This window comes from Pituophis catenifer, unplaced genomic scaffold, assembly GCF_029215685.1.
Source record: "Pituophis catenifer annectens isolate HBS135680 unplaced genomic scaffold, rPitCat1.0.hap2 SCAF_11, whole genome shotgun sequence".
NCBI classification, from domain to species: domain Eukaryota; kingdom Metazoa; phylum Chordata; class Lepidosauria; order Squamata; family Colubridae; genus Pituophis; species Pituophis catenifer.
Window position 1 is genome coordinate 7,780,743 of NW_027256891.1, and position 18,726 is coordinate 7,799,468.

Here is an 18,726-nt window from a genome sequence, read left to right on the forward strand (position 1 = left end):
ATAGCACATCTCTAGTGATTTATTAAAGATGCAGGTGAAGATGGGGGCTACTTGGTCAGCACAGGCTTTTAAGCAAGAAGGAGTTATTTTGTCTGGGCCTGGTGCTTTTCCTGGCTTTTGTCTGTGAAATAGACTTGCACCTCATTTTCTGTAATCACCAAATGTGGTGGGCCCAATGGGATGGGGTTAGTTGTAGGAGGCTTGGCTGTTGTTGGTGTGTCTGAGACAGGGATTGTGGAGATAGGTGGCTGTAGTAGTTGATATAGATAGATGAGAGATACTTAGATAGATAGATAGATAGATAGATAGATAGATAGATAGATAGATAGATAGATTTTATATCCTGTATATCAATATTTCCCCACAAATTTAGATTAAATGGCCTTATAGTAAGATGATTGCATAAATTTAGGTAGATTTATAGTCACTCTTTGGTTATAAATAGCTTTACAAAGAGATTACAAATTTAGCTCCACTAACATCCCTCCATCCACTCACCCATCCATCCATCCTTTGATCATTCTGAAAATCCTAAATTGTATGAATGTTGCAAACCTGGTGCAAACCATCTAGTATTTAAAACATATTTATACTCATCAGTCTCCCAACTAACATATTTGATCTTCTTCAAGAAGTCAATTTGATCAGAACAAAACTGCCATGAGTGATCTTTCCAACAGAGGAAGAATGCCTTCAATGTTCTCCTCAACCCCTTTGGAAGCTATGCTAGAATGACTATCTCAACAGCTCTGGATTTTTGGTTGAGGGAAGATGCTCTGCTTAAGGATCCCAGCATGGAATTGATCCTATATATAATAATTAAAATAGCAGTGGAGAGAATAATACACATTTGCTTTACCATCCTATTTTATATGGCTTCCAAAAATTGTCCCTCTTAGGTCCCTGTCTGATCTGTAATATGTGGTTTATTTATGAAGATAAGCAGTTGGTAGTCTTAAACCTCTGCCAAAGATTCTCCCAAAGACTGAATCTTGTTTGAAATCCATAGATGCTGCAAATAGGGCTGATTCTGATTTATGCATATATTTCTTTACCAAAGATCAAACACTGGCTCATCATCAAGCATCCAATACAAAACCAACCTGTCCATCAGCCATGATGTTATCCACACCCTGTAAGGCCTAATGCCAAGAATGACCCATGGAGATTCTTCCAAGTTGGGCTCTTTATTGTTTCATACCTATAGATAAAATCTTGCCAAACTGAAGACTCTACTGTCTGCATCTACAATATACTCTGGGAACTATTAGGGAGGGACTGTCTTCATCTTCTTTCTCTCACAGATCTGAGCTGAGCTACCTCTTACTCTTCTGGAATGCACCCCCTTCCTTCTGGAAATCCATCTCCTCACTACAATTCCATCACAATCCAACCATTGATCCAATTTGCAGGAGAAATGTCACATAGAAAGCTAGAAATGATTAAGAAAGAGTTTATTCTTCCTACTATTCTTAGTGGGTTTTATAATAGTTGAAGCCAATCTTTAGAGAGTTGGTTTATTCATATATTAAATTCGTTTTGACACCCATCTCATTGCAAGTCAACTTTTGCAAATTGAGATTGGGTTAGCTTTGTTCAATATAGGTATAAAATGAAACCAATACAAGCACCCAGAAATCAAGAGAGAATAGAAGTTCTATCCCCTCCCCCCCAATTGTTCACTTCTTATCTGTTTGATCAACTTAATGCCAGCAGTAGACCAGATAGGCAGACAGCCTGTGTCTGTCTCCCAAGAGAAAGAACGAAATGTTTTCTCTCCCAAATAAAGCCGACAAAAACCTGTGATCTTGCCAATAAGAGAAGACAGCTCAAGTCCTAGTGCAGATTATCTCCAAAGCACTGCAGACTCATTAATTCTCACTGCTATTATTAGTTGTCCCCACATAGTTTTAAAGCATTCTTTTTATCGTCAACTTTAGACTTGCCCAACCTTTTTCTGTTGGACAACACTCTATTAAGGACATCATTAAGGTTCTATCTGTTGGCTCAGAATGTGACAACCAAACTGTTCCTTGTCCTTACATATTCACAATAAGTGATTTCATTTTTGTTTAATTAGTCAGTGTTTGTTACTGTTAGCAAATCTAGTTAGTCCTTCTTATCATGACTTTGGTTGACAGGGATACTAAAAGAATGAATCTGGGAGAGTTGTTCAAAGTTCAGTCTTTTGGCTAAGAACATCTTGTCCACAGATGACCATATGCAAAAAGGCCTTGATACCATGCCCAGATTTTGCCTAATTACAAATATTTTTGGGGGGGATTTGGACTCAAGAACTTTGGCAGACTGCAGATAGCTAGACCAGGGGTTGGCAACCTATGGCTCTGGAGCCGCATGTGGCTCTTTCAGCTCTCTACTGTGGCTCCCTCTCATCTTATCCCACCATTGGCTGGCCCCGCCCCTCCCCTCCCAGTCACTGCTCGCCTGGCCTGAGAAGGTAAGGGCAACAGCGGGAGATGGACACTCACTCCATATTCCAGAGCTGGAGCGAATTGCCCCTGTACTTGCCTTTGTGCGGCAACAGCATTCTGCCTTTGTTGCAGTACATTTGTACTCAAGGCAGCCTTCACCTCCTGCCGCTTCAGGCTCAGAGCTGTTACCACCTCCATGGTCTGCCCGCTGCTCTCACAGTGCCTTGCCCAGCACAGTGAAATTTAGTGTGCTTCACAATGGGGGAGACAGGTTCCCCTCTTCCTCCTGGAGCCCATTATGATGCAGCGCCACAATGCAACCTATCCCACTGGCAAGAGAGAGAGAAAGAGAGAGAGACAAAGAGAGAGAGACAAAGAGACAGAGATAGATAGAGACAGAGAGACAGACAGACAGACAGACAGAGACAGAAAGAGAGACAGAGAGAGGAGAGACAGAGAGGGGGGAGAGACAGAGAGAGAGAAAGAGAAAGAGAGAGAGAAAGAGACAAAGAGAGTGAGAGAGTGAGAGAGACAGACAGACAGAGAGAAAGACAGAGAGAGAGAGAAGGAAAGAGACAGACAGAGAGAGAGAGACAGAAAGAGACAGACAGACAGACAGATAGACAGACAGACAGACAGACAGACAGACAGACAGACGAGAGACAGAGAAACACAGAGAGAGAGAGACAGACAGAGAGAAAGACAGAGAGAGAAAGAGACAGAGAGAGACAGAGAGACAGGGAGGGAAAGTGAGACACAGAGAGAGAGACACACACACACAAAAAGGCAGAGAGAGAGAGAAGAGAGAGATACAGAGAGAGAGAGAGATACACAGAAAGAAAGAGACACACAGAGAGAGAAACAGGGACAGTGAGAGAAAAGAGAGACAGAGACAGAGACAGAGACAGACAGAGACAGAGACAGAAACAGAGACAGAGACAGAGACAGAGACAGAGACAGAGACAGAGACAAAGAGAGACAAAGGCAGAGAGAGAGAAAAAGAAAGAGAGAGACAGAGAGAAAGAGACAGAGAGAGACAAAGACACAGAGAGAGAGAGAGAGAGAGAGACAGACAGACAGACAGACAGACAGACAGACAGAGACAGAGAGAGAGAGAGACAGACAGAGAGGTGAACAACACATTCGAGACCGGTGTGGCAAGAGGTGACTGGGAGGGGACAGGTGAGGCGGGGCCTGGCATGGCAAATAATTTAACAAATGGTTGCTCTTCTAGCCTTTCTTTTCCCTGCTTTCACAACAAACCTTCTTCTCTTTCTTTCCCCTTCCTCCCTCCTCTCCTCTTCTACTTCCTCCTCCTCTCCTCTCCTCTCCTCTTCCCTACTTCCCCTTCCTCTCCCCCACACCTCCCGTCTTTTTCCCCCTTTCTCACCTTCTCTCCCGCTCTTGTCCCCTATCTTTTCTTCCTCTCCTTCCCTTTTCTTCCTTTATTTTTTTATTTTTATTGATTAAAAAAATACAAACAAACATAAATACAACAGTACAACATACACAACAAATAAACATAAATCAAGCCTCGCAACTTCATTCCAAGTTTGTCACATTGGTAAACTATATTTATATTCCTATCTCTGTATCTATATATTTACATGCAAAATAGTATCTTAAACTCCATGTTTAATTAATTATATTTCTTAATTGGTACCCAATTTTTGTCTATGTATTTCGACCTCTCTTTTGTGTGCCTATTTTTATTTTCCTTTTTTTTTTCTCCAACCAGTTATACCATTTCTGCCATACTAAATAATAATCAGTTTCTTCCTTTTCCTGTATTTCTTTTGTAAGTTTGTCCTTTTTTGTACATTTCTGCACATTCCATAATTTTAGTGATTATTTTATCTTCTGTTGGTGTGTCCTCATGTTTCCAGTTCTGGGCAAAGACTATTCTTGCTGCCGTTAGTATGTGGATAATTAGATATTTTATTTCTTTTTCGTAGTGACCTGTGATTATTCCTAATAAGAAAATTTCTGGCTTCATTTCTAATTTCTGGTTTGTGATCTCTTCTATTTCTATCCTAATTGCCTGCCAAAACTGTTTTGCCCTCTGACAAGACCACCACATATGGTAATATGTTCCTTTTTGCAATTTGCACTTCTAACAAATTGGGGAGGTATTTGGAAACATTTTTGCTAGGTGCGCAGGGGGGAGGTGCCACCTATAGAACATTTTATATATATTCTCTTCGTAGGATATAGACATTGTTAGTTTATAATTTATGTTCCATAATTTTTCCCATTTTTCCAATTCATTGTTATATCCAAAAATTTTCACCCAAATTATCATATTTTCTTTGACCATTTCTTCTTCTAATTTATATCTTAATAAATAATTATAGGTTTTGGTTATCAATTTATCATCTGTTCCTTGTAGAATTTTGTCTAATTCATATGGTTCTTTTTGAAATCCGAATTGCACCAGATGTGTCTTGTATCTGGATTCTATCTGTAAATATGGCCACCAATCAATGTCTATACCCTGTTCTTTCAGTTCTTGTCTCGGTCTCAACTCTCCTTTGCTGTTCAACAGGTCTATATAAGTTTTCATTTTATCCAAATCCATGGCATTGGGATAGATCTGTGCCTCCATGGTTGATAGCCATTCTGGAATTTTGTCATAGTGTACTTTTTTAATCTCCTGCCACGTTTTAAGCAATGCGTCTCTAATAATATGCTGTTAAAAGTATATATGGTGTTTGTCTCTCCCTTCCCACAAAAATCCATGCCAACCTCTTTGCAGATCAAAACCTTCTAATATTAATATTCTTTTATTTTTGAGCTCTATCCAATCTCTTATCCAAATCAATGATGTCGCTTTATAATACGTTTCCCAATCCGGTAGTCCTAATCCTCCTTTCTCTTGTGTGTCTTGAAAATGTCTTATTTAATTCTTGCCTTCTTCCCCTGCCAAATGTAGTTTGCAATCATTTTATTAAACTCTTTGAAAAAGTCTTTTCCTGGCCTTATGAGAATTACTTGGAACAAATATAGTATTCTGGGTAATACGTTCATTTTGATAGATGCAATCTTTCCTAGAAATGATAGTTGTAAGTTGCTCCACATTTCTAAATCCTTTTTTATCTGTTTTATCAATTTATCGTAATTATCTTCTCTGAGTGATGATCCCTTTTTGGTGAGCCAGATTCCTAAGTATTTTACTTTTTTTACCATTTGTATTCCTAATTTATCTTATAATTCTTTTTCCTGTAACTTTGTAAGATTCTTCGTTAATGCCTTTATTTTTTGTTTATTAATTTTATGTCTGGCCATTCTTCCATACTCTTCTATTTTTGCTAGCAATTTGGTTCCTGTTAGTGCTGGTTGTTCTAGAATGAAAACTACATCATCCGTGAAGGCTTGAAGTTTATACTCCTCTTTTTTGATTTTCAATCTTTTTATGTCTTTATCTTTTCTGATTTCTAACGATATAAACAGTAGAGGGGATAGGAGACATCCCTGTCTCACTCCTTTTGATATTTCAAATTGTTCTGTCATATCACCATTTATCATTTATCTTTGCGCTTTGAGAGGAGTAGATCTTCCTTATCTTGTTTAAAAATTTGTCGCCGATTTCATGTTTTCCAATTGTAGCGTAAGAAATTTCTAATTTAGATTATCAAAAGCCTTCTGCACATCCAAGAAAATTAATGCCAATTGTTTATCCGAATATTTTTCATAATATTCTAAAACATCAATTATTAGTCTCATATTATTTTTTATTTGTCTTCTTGGAATGAAGCCATTCTGGTCTGGATGGATATATTCGTTAATAATTCTTTTCAATCTCTGTGTGATAATCAGTGAGAATAATTTATAATCTACGTTTAGAAGTGATATTAGCCTGTGATTTTTGACTTGTGTGAGATCTGTTTCTTCTTTTGGAATGAGTGTGATGATGGTTTCAGTCCACGATTTGGGGATTGTGGCTTCTAAAAGTGCATCGTTAAAAACTTGAAGTAGAATTTGATCTATTGATTGTTGGCATGTTTTGTAAAATTCTGTTGGTATACCATCCGGTCCTGGGGTTTTATTGTTCTTTTGTTTTTTTCTTGCCTCTGTTAGCTCGGTCATAGTAATTGGTTTATTCAGTAGCTCTCTCTGTGTCTTTTCTTGAATGTTTGTTTTGCTTAAATATTCTTTGATATCTTCTTCCTGGATCTTTTCTTGTTTATATAAATTCTGGAAGTAATTTTTCACTATTCGTTTTTTATCTTCTTTTCTGTAGTATGTTTCCCCTACCTCATCTTGCAGTTGGTGTATTGTTCTCTTCTCTTTTTCCTTTTTCAATTTATATGCTAGCCAGCATCCTGTTTTATTGGCGTATTCAAAATGATTTTGTTTTGCTAATTTAATCTTCCTTGCTATTTCTGTTTGTGTAATTAAGTTAATTTTATGTTTGGTGAGATTTACTTTTTCTTTAATTACTTTATTATGAGGTTCTTTCTGCAACTCTAATTCATATTTTCTAAGTTCTATTAATAAGTTGTCTCTTATTTGTTGTTTGTCTTTATTTTTCTTTGCCATGTATGCGATTGTTAGGCCTCTTTTTTTTTTTTTTAAATTTGATTTATATGCCGCCCTTCTCCGGAGACTCAGGGCGGCTTACAATGCGTTAAGCAATTATATAGGCTTTGGCTGTGTCCCACAGGTTTTGAAGTGAGGTTTGCTCCTTTGTATTTATCTGGAAAAATGTAGTCATTTCTTTCTCAATCATTTGTGAATAATCTTTATCTTTTATTATTTCTTTGTTCATCATCCATCTTCTCTGTTTTCGGTATCCTTTCCATATTACTGTTATTGGACTATGATCTGCCCAGGTGTTTGTGGATATTTCAATTTCCTTTATGTCTTTTCTAAGTTCTGTAGTCATCCAGGCCATATCTATTCTAGACTACGATTGAAGTGGGCTAGAATAGAATGTGTACTGTTTTTTTTTCTTTATTCACCTCTCTCCATACGTCTTGTAATTGTAGTTCATGTACCATATTTTTGAATGTGTCTGGGAGTGTTTTTTTCCAGTTTTGTTCTTTTTATTACTCTGATAGTCTTTTTCCGTGTCTGTAATCGCATTAAAATCCCCTATAATATAGATATTCTTGTATTCCAAATCTTTAACCATATTGTGTATTTTTTTTGAAGAATTTGTTTTGGTTTCCGTTTGGTGCATATATCGATATTAGTAGTATTGTTTTTGATTCTGTTTGTATCTCTATCATCAAAACCCTTCCATCTTCATCTGTATATATTTGTTTTGTTTTCAAGTGTTTCTTAATGTATACTGTGATTCCTCTCTCTTTTTGTTCTGCTAGTGAGGTGTATAGTGTTCCTAATCCTTGATTCTCTAGTAATTTCTGATGGTGTTTCTTGATGTGAACTTCCTGTAAGTTTATTATGTCCATCTCTAATTTTTGTAGTTTTGTTAATATGTGGGCTCTTTTGGTTGGTGCATTTAATCCATTTATGTTGATTGATTAATTCCCGTTCCATTCTTATTTCTTATCTATCTGTTGTCCTTAGTCTTCTTGTGTTTCTTGTTATTATTTGTGTTTTTTCCCTCGCTCCCTCTCTTTCCATTTTTTCTTTTTCCATTCTTCTCTTTTCTTCTTGCTCTCTTTCTGTTTCTTCTGTACTATGTTCCTCCTGGCTCTTGTTTTCTGGTTCTTCTCTGCTTTCCTGTTCCTCCTGTTTCATTCCAAAATGATGATTAAAAAATTATTGGGCTTTTTCCAAACTATCGATCTTATATTTCTTGTCTTGCCAGGAAATCAATATACCTTCTGGTATCAGCCAGCAGAACATTATTTTATGTTTGTTTAGCTGTGATGTTAGGAAATTATAGTTTTTCCTTTGGTCCCTTATTCTTCTTGGTACCTGCTTGAGAGTTATTATCTCCTTTCCCTTATATGAAATTGCCTCTTCTAAACATCTTCTTTTATAGTTTTTTTTTTAAATCTAATATGTACTTCCTTAGGCAATTTATGTCTGCGAGCATAATTTGTATGGACTCTATAGGTTTCGTCCATGTCTCTTCGGATGTCTTCTTTGTCTCTCTGGGTTGCTTCTACTAATATTCCTGCCATTAATTTTCCTAAGTCTTCATCTTTGGTCTCCACTATGTTCTGGAACCTGAGGTAGAAAGATGCTTTCTCCATCTCTAAATATGTAATTGACTCTTCCAATTCTCTATTAATTGACACTTGGTTTTGTTCCATCATTTCCATTCTCTTATCCATTTGTTCCATTTTTACTTCCACCTTTTGGATCCTTTGCTCATTTTTTACAATATTCTGCTGTATTTTTTCAATTTTATCATCCATTTTCTTGATATTATTGTTTACTTCTCCCACATCTATCTTCAAATCTTCATGATTCCTTCTTGTTTTTCGTGGTTGTTAATCTCCAAACCTCTCCGACTTCTCTCTCCACACTCACAGTTCTGGTCCCGGGCATTTTCCTCTATGTAGTCAATTTAATTTATATTCCACAGCTTTTTTACTGGTATATCCTTTGGAGTTTTTCTATTTCCACTGTCCCTTCTCTTTCTGTACCGTCACTGTCAATCCACATTAGCTCTTCCGCTCCTCTCACTGTTTCGTCACCGCTTATCTGGCTGCCGTCTTGCCATTTATTTGGAATCTCACTTTCTCCGCTCACTTTTCCCATTCTGTAGCTGTACCTTGTTCGATTTTCTCGTTCTCTCGTTTGTTTCTCTTACCAATGTGTTCTCTTACTTCAATTTTTGCTTCCCACTGTTCAGTTGTCAGAGTTTCGGGCCAGTCAAAATGGCTGTTTTTTTTCTAACCGGAATTAAGAGGTTTCTCCTGAACCTTCGGAAAGATTGCTTTTCTCTCCAAGGTTCTTGAGGATTCCTTTTTTTTCTATTGATCTCTCCGGGATCAATAGCACCGGGATCAGCTTCCTAGTCAGAAATATTGGAACTTCGAGAATGGAGCTTCGTTCCCTTCGTTCCAGACACGTTGACGTCACCACCGGAAGTCCTCCTTCCCCTTTCTTCCATTCCTCTCCTCCTCTCCTCCTCTATCCCTCTTCTCCTCTCTCCTTTCTTTCTCCTTTGTTGTGCCATATTTCCCTTATTTGGTATCCGAGCAACTCCCATTTTCTAATAATATATACTTTCTTTTCAATTTCTTTCCCATTTTACCCAATCTATCATTTCATAATTGTACATTTATATTAATTGGCCCCCAGTGTTTTCTTTTCTGTGGGAAATTGGTCCAAATGATTTTTTGAGTGTTTAAGGTTGCAGATCCCTGAGCTAGACAATTCTCATTGCAAAAAATCTCCAGTTATTTAGTAGAGGATGAGAGATTTCTCTATAGAGAGTAAAACAACCTGGGGCTTGCCCTAGGACTGTTTGTTTCAACATCCAGAGATTATGGGTTGCCATTTTTATCTTATCTTATCGTATCTTATCTTATTATCTTATCTTATCTTATCATTTTATTTTATCTTATCTTACCTTCTCTTCTCATTTATTTTATTTATTTAATTTAATTTTATATATTTTTTCATTTTTTTATTATTTTAATTTAATTTAATTTAAATATTTTATTTTTTATTTTATTTGTATCCCACATTATTTTTACAAATAATTCAAGGTGGCAAACCTATCCAACACACCTTCCTCCCCTTTTTTCTCCCACAACAAAAAACCCTGGGTTGGGCTGAGAGGGAGGCACTGGTCCAAGGTCACCCAATCAGCTTTCATGGCTGAGGTAGGATTTGAAATCACAGTCTCCTTTTTTCTAGTCTGGTGCCTTAACCATTAAACCAAACTGGCTCTCTACACATTGCAATAAATGGAGGCTTCCATATAGATAGTTCTCAACTTAAGATCATGATTGGGACAGGAACTTCCTTTGCTAAGTGTTCCCAAAGATGGTTTTTCAAAAGGCAACTGGACTTTCTCAGAACTGAAGAAGCCTCTTGCATGAGAAGTAAAATGACTTCAAGGAAAAGTCCAGTTGCCTTTTGAAAAGCCACCTTTGGGACAACTATGACTTGGATGACTGAGAATCTCCATAGACATCACTAAGTGATTATTTTATTTTTGGACTTTTTTGCCATGGTCAATAGATGAATCACAGGATCATTAAGCGTATGTGACTTCCCCATTGACTTTGCTTGTTGGAAGCTCCTATGACTCTGGGACACCGCAACTGTTTGTAAATACATGCTGATTGCCAAGTACCCAAATTTTGATTATGTTACCTTGGCGATGCTATGACAGTCATAAGTGCAAGGACCAACTACAAGTCATTTTCTTCAGTGTGGTCATAATTTCACACAACCATTAAATGAATGGCCATAAATTGAGGACTACTTGTACTTGTCTTTCATATCTTTGAACTGGCAGACTATCCAGAGGAATATCTTCATTATTACATTAAAGATGCTGCCAAAACATTCTGAGACAACTTGGGGATTGTAGTCCAAGTACATTAGAGGGCACCAATTGGTGGACATTGGTTGAATAATATTTGTAAACAGACAGATGCAGTAGATGATGCAAAAGGGAAAAAGCATGGACAAACATCTCCTACTTGGAAAAAAAATTCCCCATTTCTAGAAGAGTTTTCATATAGATAGCAGAACACACTTCTCAAATTCACACTTACTTTTACCTCCTCTCTCCCTCCTCCTTGATTTTTGTAGTGCCTGTAATAGGAAGAGAGATTCTGTAAGGGTTGCCTCTCCTTCCAACTTAAGAAAGTAAAAACTCTTGAAACGTAATAGTTCAAAAGGATCCTTTTATTAAGCAGAAGTGATAGCAACCCAGTTTAAAGCAAGATCTGAATACCCTTAGGCAAGACAAGTAGGATTAAAGCAGTAGAGACCCCTCCCTTTAAGTCAGAATGCAGATTTTAGCCAATACACAAGTCTGAAGATGTTTTCTTTACTAGTTTCCCTGAGAACCCGAGCAACCATGCATTCACACCGTTATTCTTTAAAGTGAAACAACCCACATGGCTATCATAAACATTCCTCTATGTTAAGAGGATCTCAGGGCTCTTTGGTGCCAGGATATAGGTTGTAAAATATCTGTTGACACAGGCAATGCTATTAAATCGAATCCAAGTCTCCCCCTTCTTCCAACTGAATGGCAGTATCACTTTTAGGGATCTGACAGATTCTCTCATCATGTAGTGTTCTTTGAGTGATTTCTGGAATGGATTTTGCTGCAGAACTAGAAAGTAGAAAATAGCTCTTTTGTCAAAAGATATCTTTAGAAAGCAGCTGCATTTTGATATTAGTTTTCCTCCCTTCTCTTACAAGTTTAGCTTCTGTTCCAGCTTAACAGATGTAGACTCTCTACTATAGGCTTCCAGAAGTGTTTTCACATGAGAAAAATGCTCAGAGGCTTCTCTGAATTTGTGTCCTGGTTTTCCAAATTCCATGCTAAGGGAGAAATCTCACAGTATTCATTCAAGATTCAGAAGGATTGTGACTGAGTGGAGCACTGGGCCCTAGCCAGGAAGATAGCACTTAGCAATAGTAATTAGACTTCTATACTGCTTCACAGTGCTTTACAGCCCTCTCTAAGCAGTTTACAGAGTCAGCATCTTGCCCCCAACAATCTGGATCCTCACTTCACCAACCTTGGAAGGCTGGAAGGCTGACAGAGCCAATCAGGATTGAACTCCTGGCAGAGTTAGCCTGCAATACTGCATACTAACCACTGTGCCACCACAGCTCTTGAATTGCAGTTCATTGGTGAGAAAAGTAAGGTCCTACATTTAGACAGGAAAAACCAAATGCACAGGTACAGAATAAGTGGTATATGGTTCAACAGTAAAGACTGTGAGAGGTATCTAGGTGCCCTGGTGGACTTCTGCTTAAGAATGAGCCATCATTGTGTTGCAACTGTTAAAAAAACCAATGCAGTGATGGATTATGTCAAGAGAGGGAGACAGGTAGTCCTAGACGTACAGTTGAGCCCAAAACTTCTGTTGCCAGGTGAAACATTTGTTAAGTGATGTTTGCCCCATTTTATGACTTCTCTTGCCATAGTTGTTAAATGAATCATTGCAGTTATTAAGTTAGTAACACGGATGTTAAATGAATCTGACTTCCCCATTGACGTTGCTTGTCAGAAGGTCACAAAAGGGCATCTCAGGGCACTGCAACCATCATAAATATGAGTCAGTTGCCAAGCATCTGAATTTTGATCATGTGACCATGGGGATGCTGCAATGGTTGTAAGTGTGAAAAACTGTCATAAGTTTTTCCTAGAAAAAGTGCAGAGAAGAACAACAAAGATGAAAAGGGAACTGGAGGATGGACAGCTAAGGGAGCTGAGTATGATTAACCTAACAAAGATTAGGAATGACATGATAGCTGCCTTCTGGTACTTGAGGGGCTGTCATGGGGAGGAGAGGTTGACTTGTTCTCCAAAGTACCAGAAGGCAGGACAAAAAGTAATGAGTGGCAGCTTGTTTTTGTTTTTTTTTTTAAATTTGATTTATATGCCGCCCTTCTCCAGAGACTCAGGGCGGCTTACAATGCGTTAAGCAATAACTGTCTTTAACTGTCTTGTTAAAGACAGATCCAACCTGGAAATAAGGAGCAAGTTCTTGACAGTAAGAATGATTAATTAATGGAACACCTTGCCTCTCAGAATTGTGGGTATTCCATTGTTGCAGAAAAAAAGTGACGGACTAGGCCAAGCTCTTCAATGCAGGAAAGAGTTTATTGCGCAAGGTTCAAAGACAGCGAAGGGTCTGAACAAAGATGGCTGATTTTGACCAGATATTTATACAGCATAAAGGCAAAGTTATTACGAAGAGTGCGACATTTCACACGTAGAAGTTACCCTTTAATCTATCTCTAGGAAAGACATAACAGCCCTGTTCCCACAGGCTCAAGTTCTCAGCTCCTGAGCTCAAGACATAATAAAAGGAGATAAGGGGCTCAAAGGCGCCTCACGAGCAGTAAAGAGAAAAGTAAGGAAAGCAATATTTCTTCTCTAGAATCTACATGACATTTGGGGTGCAATAAACATTAAACAACAGGATGTATCTGTTTAGGGTCAGTTTGCCCTTTTACAATTCTGTACCTACGTCAAATACCGTTTGTCATCTCAGCACCTTGGCACAGAAGAGGCACTTCTGTCTTGACCAAAGATTTGGATTTCTAATATTTGAGTTTTATCCCAATATCGAATCTTAGCCTGGCTCACCATCACTGGAGGTTTTCAAGAAAAGATTGAGCAACCATTTATCAGGATGGAATAAGGTCTACTGTCTTGTAGAGAGGGTTGGTGTTAGATCCCTAAGAGTGATACTTGAACTAGAAGACCTCCAAGGTCTTTGCCAGCCCTATGATTCTACATTAGGGATAAGCTGAAAGCATACAAGAAACTATACTGGTTGGGAAGTACAAAGATGTAAGTCCAAAAACTTTTGGATGTACCAGCTAATGAGAAAGATAAATGATGTATCTATTCTTCCAGATTCAATCAAATCTATTAAGACAATTATATATCTCTTGTTTTTTGCAGGCTCTTCGAAACTCTTCAGTCTCTCTTCTGGTCAGTGTTTGGTCTATTGAACCTCTACGTCACGAATGTCAAAGCCAGGCATGAATTCACAGAGTTTGTTGGGGCCACCATGTTTGGAACATACAACGTCATCTCCTTGGTGGTTTTACTAAACATGCTTATTGCCATGATGAACAACTCCTATCAGCTCATAGCAGTGAGTTAAATACATTGGTGTCCCTTCCATTTGCCTGTGAACTAGGCATTCAGTTGGATGTGTGTGTCTGGAGCTAGTAGACGTGTTGATTTATGCAGCAAACGTGAAACTCATTTGCTATGTTCTCAGGTGATAGTGGTTGTTAATTCTGCTTAATGATGGTAATGCAGTAAACAATTTGTAGCAATTGGCAGGAAGTAGAGAAGCAGGACAAGAACTATCCAACACCCACACAAACACACCCACACATACATACAGAGAGAAAGAGAGAGAGAGAGTATGTGTGTTCTTCTGTATTTAGAGAGATGTTTAATGTTTAGAGTGGCCTTAACTTAACAAACCATATACAATCTAATAAATAATTTAATTCAGGGTTCAAATGAAAGGTCCTTGATGCTCTTTCAGTTTGGTGGGGTTTTTGTAGGTATTTCTTTACCCAACTAGGTAACATCATCAGTGCTAGAAGGGAGAGAGTTGTGGGGGGAGGAGGAGGAGGAGGAGGAGGAGGAGGAGGAGGAGGAGGAGGAGGAGGAGGAGGAGGAGGAGGAGGAGAAGGAGAAGGAGAAGGAGAAGGAGAAGGAGAAGGAGAAGGAGAAGGAGAAGGAGAAGGAGAAAAACTGTGGGGTCTTGGTGCTCTCTGAGCTTGGTTGTTTTCTTCCAGATATTTCATTACCCAAACTAGGCAACATCATCAGTGCTAGTTTCAAGAAAGCAACCAAGCTCCAAGAGCACTAAGGACCCCTCATATACAATTCTCTTCAAGTATTCTTCAATTTATGACCACAATTAGGATCAGAATTTCCATTGCTAATCAAGGGGGTTATTATGTGAGTCACACCCAATTTTATGATCTTTTTTGCCATTGCAGTCATTAAGTGAATCATGAGTTTGTGAAGTGATTCTGGCTTCAGCTGGGAAGGTCACAAATGGCAATCAAATGGCCCCAGGATGTTGCAATCATTATAAAAACATGTCAGTAGCCAAGCGCCTGAATTTTGATCAGGAGCCTTGGGGCACTGCAGATGTCATAAGTGTGAGCACCAGTTGTAAATCACTATTTTGGTGTTGCTATAACTTCAATCTGTCATTAAACAATTAGTTATGAGTTGAGGGTTCCTGATGGTGGAGCTGTGGTGGCACAGTGGCTAGAATGCAGGCTACCATATTTTTCGGAGTATAAGACGCACCAGAGTATAGGATGCAGCTTAGTTTTTGGGGAGGAAAATAGGGGGAAAAAATCTGCCTACCAGGTATTCATCTGGCTAGCGTCCTTAGTCTGATCAGCTTCAGCACATTAGTTTGCTGGTTTTGAGTGCGTGTGCATGCTTTTTATCCCCTGCTTGGGGATAAAAACAGCTTCTAAAGGACAGCTGAGAGTCGGAGGGAGCAGACAAAGCACGGAGATTGCTTCACTCTCTAGCTCCTCATTAGTGCTGAAAAAAAGCTTCTAAAGCACAGCTGAAAGTCGGAGGGAGCAGGCAAAGCTTGGAAGATCACTTCACTCGCTAGTGCCTTGTTAGGGCTGAAAAAAAGCTTCGAAAAAGCTATATTCTGAGTATAAGACACACCCAAATTTTCAGCCTCTTTTAATGGAGGGGGGGAGTGCAACTTATACTCTGAAAAATACAGTGATTCTGCTTGCTAATTCTGCTGACTGTCAGCAGTTCAATCCTGACCGGTTCAAGATTGACTCAGCCTTCCATCTTTCTGAGGTCAGTAAAATGAGGATCCAGATTGTTGGGGGGCAATATGCAAATAATGCTATTATTGTAAACTATGGGGCAGTATATAAGTCTAACTGCTATTGTTACCTGTACATATTCTTTTAAATGGAGATAGAGAGAGAAATAATGGCGTTGATAGCATTGGTGAATGTTCTTGGAGAAGAAGAAGATACAGTAGGTTACCCATATGGATAAGTTGGTGTTAATACATTTGGAGAAATTGAACAGCAGGTTGGCTCATAAACTAACCAAACTCACAAAGATTAAAACTAATTGAAAGGTTAAATCTAACCAAATTTAATTTAGCAGCTAGATCTTTAGCTGATTTTGTTAAATGTGTTATGGGAACGCATCCAATAGGTCTGCATTTATTCATGCTCTGCCTTTTCTTCAAGAGTTCATGATGGTCCTCATCATATGCCATCCTCTATCAAATCCCCAATATATTCTCCACTACACCACATTACATGGCTCAGGTTTGCTTAAGACCAGGAGCCTCCAAACTTGCCAACTTTAATACTTTTTTAAAAAAAAAAGTTTTTTATTAATAATACAAATTTAAAAACATTGGACATGGTTTGACTTCTCTGGTTTAGACATTTTCATCAATTTTTACCTTGCAACAAATACAATTTCTTATTGCTTTACATATTTATGTTATTTATCACATTTCAAACACGTAGATTCTTTCATCTGTGAATGTTGCATCAATGCCCAGTTCATTCTTATCTATCACAGACGACTAACATAAAAGTTTCTAAACATTCAACTCATCAATAATCCTTTATCCCAGCATTCTTCCTCCTCTCCATCCAATAATAAAATTTGTTCCAGATTTCATAATACTCTGATTCGCTCTTACCCTTGACTTCCAGTCTCAACCTGTCCATTTCAGCACAAGTTAAGATTTTATCTAATACTTCTCCTTCTATGGGCGTCTCTTTATTTTTCCATTTTTGTGCAAAGGCCAGTCTTGCTGCTGTTAATATATGTAACACTAGATAAGTTGTACCCTTATTGTATTTATCCTTTATAATACCTAATAAAAAGAATTCTGGTTTAAATTCTATATTTTGCGTTAATATCTCTTCCAACCACTGTTTTATCCGTTACCAAAATTTTTTAGCTTTTGGGCATTCCTACCACATATGATAAAAGGTCCCCAGTGATACTTCACATTTCCAACACATCAATGAATAATTTTTGCTCGTTTTTGCAAGTCTTGTGGGTTGGAAATGCCACCTATAGAACATCTTCTATAGATTTTCTTTATACGTGGTAGCTAGAGTAATTTTTAAATTTCTTTCCCATAAATCCTGCCAATTGTCTAAATCGATGCCATAGCCAAAATTTTTACTCCAAGTTAACATGATTTCTTTTACTTGTTCCTCTAACATATCCTGTTCCAATAAATAATTATATATTTTCCTTATCGCCTTCTCCTCTATTCCTAATAAAATTTTGTCTAATTCCATTAATTCTGGTTTTATGCCCCATTTTTTGTCTTTCATGTATTTTGATTGTACTTGGACATACGCCCACCATTCAAGTTCTAATCCTTCTTTGTTCAAGTTTTTTCCTAGATTTCAATTCTCCACTTTCATTTAACAACTCTTTGTATATAATTACTCTTCCTGACTTGATAAAATTTGGGTGTGTAAACATCTCAAGTGTCGATATCCAGTTTGGAACTTCCATATAATTACCTTGCTTAGTTTTAACCCAAACATCTAGTTGTGCCCATCTAATAAAGTGCTTCTGGAAATACTGGTGAACCTTGTGTTTCTTTTCCCAGAAGATGGCATGCCACTTTATCTGCATATCATGGCCTTCCAGCGTTAGCAGCCTCCTATTTTTTTAGCTGTATCCAATCTTTCACCCATACCAGTGCTGCTGCTTGATAGTATTTTTCCCAGTCTGGAAGGCCAAATCCCCTCTTTCCTTGGAATCCTGTAATAGTTTTAGTTTAATTCTCGGTTTTCTACCTTGCCAGATGAATTTCAATATAATTTTGTTTAAGTTTCTGAAAAATTCCTTTTCTAATTTGATTGGAATGCATTGAAATAAAGAGTATTTTGAGTAGTACATTCATCTTTATTGTTGCAATTCTCCCCATAAAGGAGAGTTGTAAATTTTTCCACCTATCTAGATCCATTTTAATTTGGTCAATTAATTTATCGTAATTGCCTTCTTTGAGTGTAATACAACTTGCCACCATTTGAATTCCTAGATTCCTTACATTTTTTGTTGTCTGAATGTTTATTTTTCCCTCCAATTTCTTTTCTTGCAATTTAGTCATATTTTTAACTAGCATTTTCATTTTTTCCTTATTTATCTTCAGGCCGGCTACTTCCCCATATTCTCCCAGTACTTCCATTAACCTTACACCAGACTGTTAGGGCCCTTCTATAATAAAAAACAGGTCATCTGTGAAAGCCTGTACTTTAAAAATTTCTTTCTTAATTTCTAGACCTTTAATTTGTTCATCTTCCCGAATTATTGTAGTCAAAATTTCTAAAGATAGTACAAACAATAGCGGCAATAGTGGACAACCTTGTCTTGTGCCTTTTTGGATTTGGAAGCTGTTAGTTGTTTCTCCGTTAATTACTACTTTGGCTTCTTGTTTAGAATAGATTGCTTTGAACATATTTATAAAATTCTGACCAAATTCCATGTAATTTAGCTGGTTCAACATAAATTCCCATTTAACATTGTCAAATGCTTTTTGTGTATCAACAAATATTAACACCATTTGCTTTTCATTGTGTACCTCGTAATATTCCAAGATGTCTAGTATAGTCCTAACAATTTCTAATTTGCCTTTTAGGCAAAAAATCA

The 18,726-nt window shown here is 37.7% G+C and overlaps 1 protein-coding gene across 1 annotated transcript in view; it reads left to right on the top strand.

The window, feature by feature from the left end:
- Window positions 1–18,726, top strand: part of TRPC5 (transient receptor potential cation channel subfamily C member 5) — a 242,908-nt gene that overhangs the window by 184,351 nt on the left and 39,831 nt on the right. Inside the window, exon 6 of the mRNA XM_070951894.1 lies at window positions 13,969–14,164. Within this exon, the coding sequence (XP_070807995.1) occupies window positions 13,969–14,164 (196 nt within the window). The remainder of the gene's footprint in view (window positions 1–13,968; window positions 14,165–18,726) is intronic.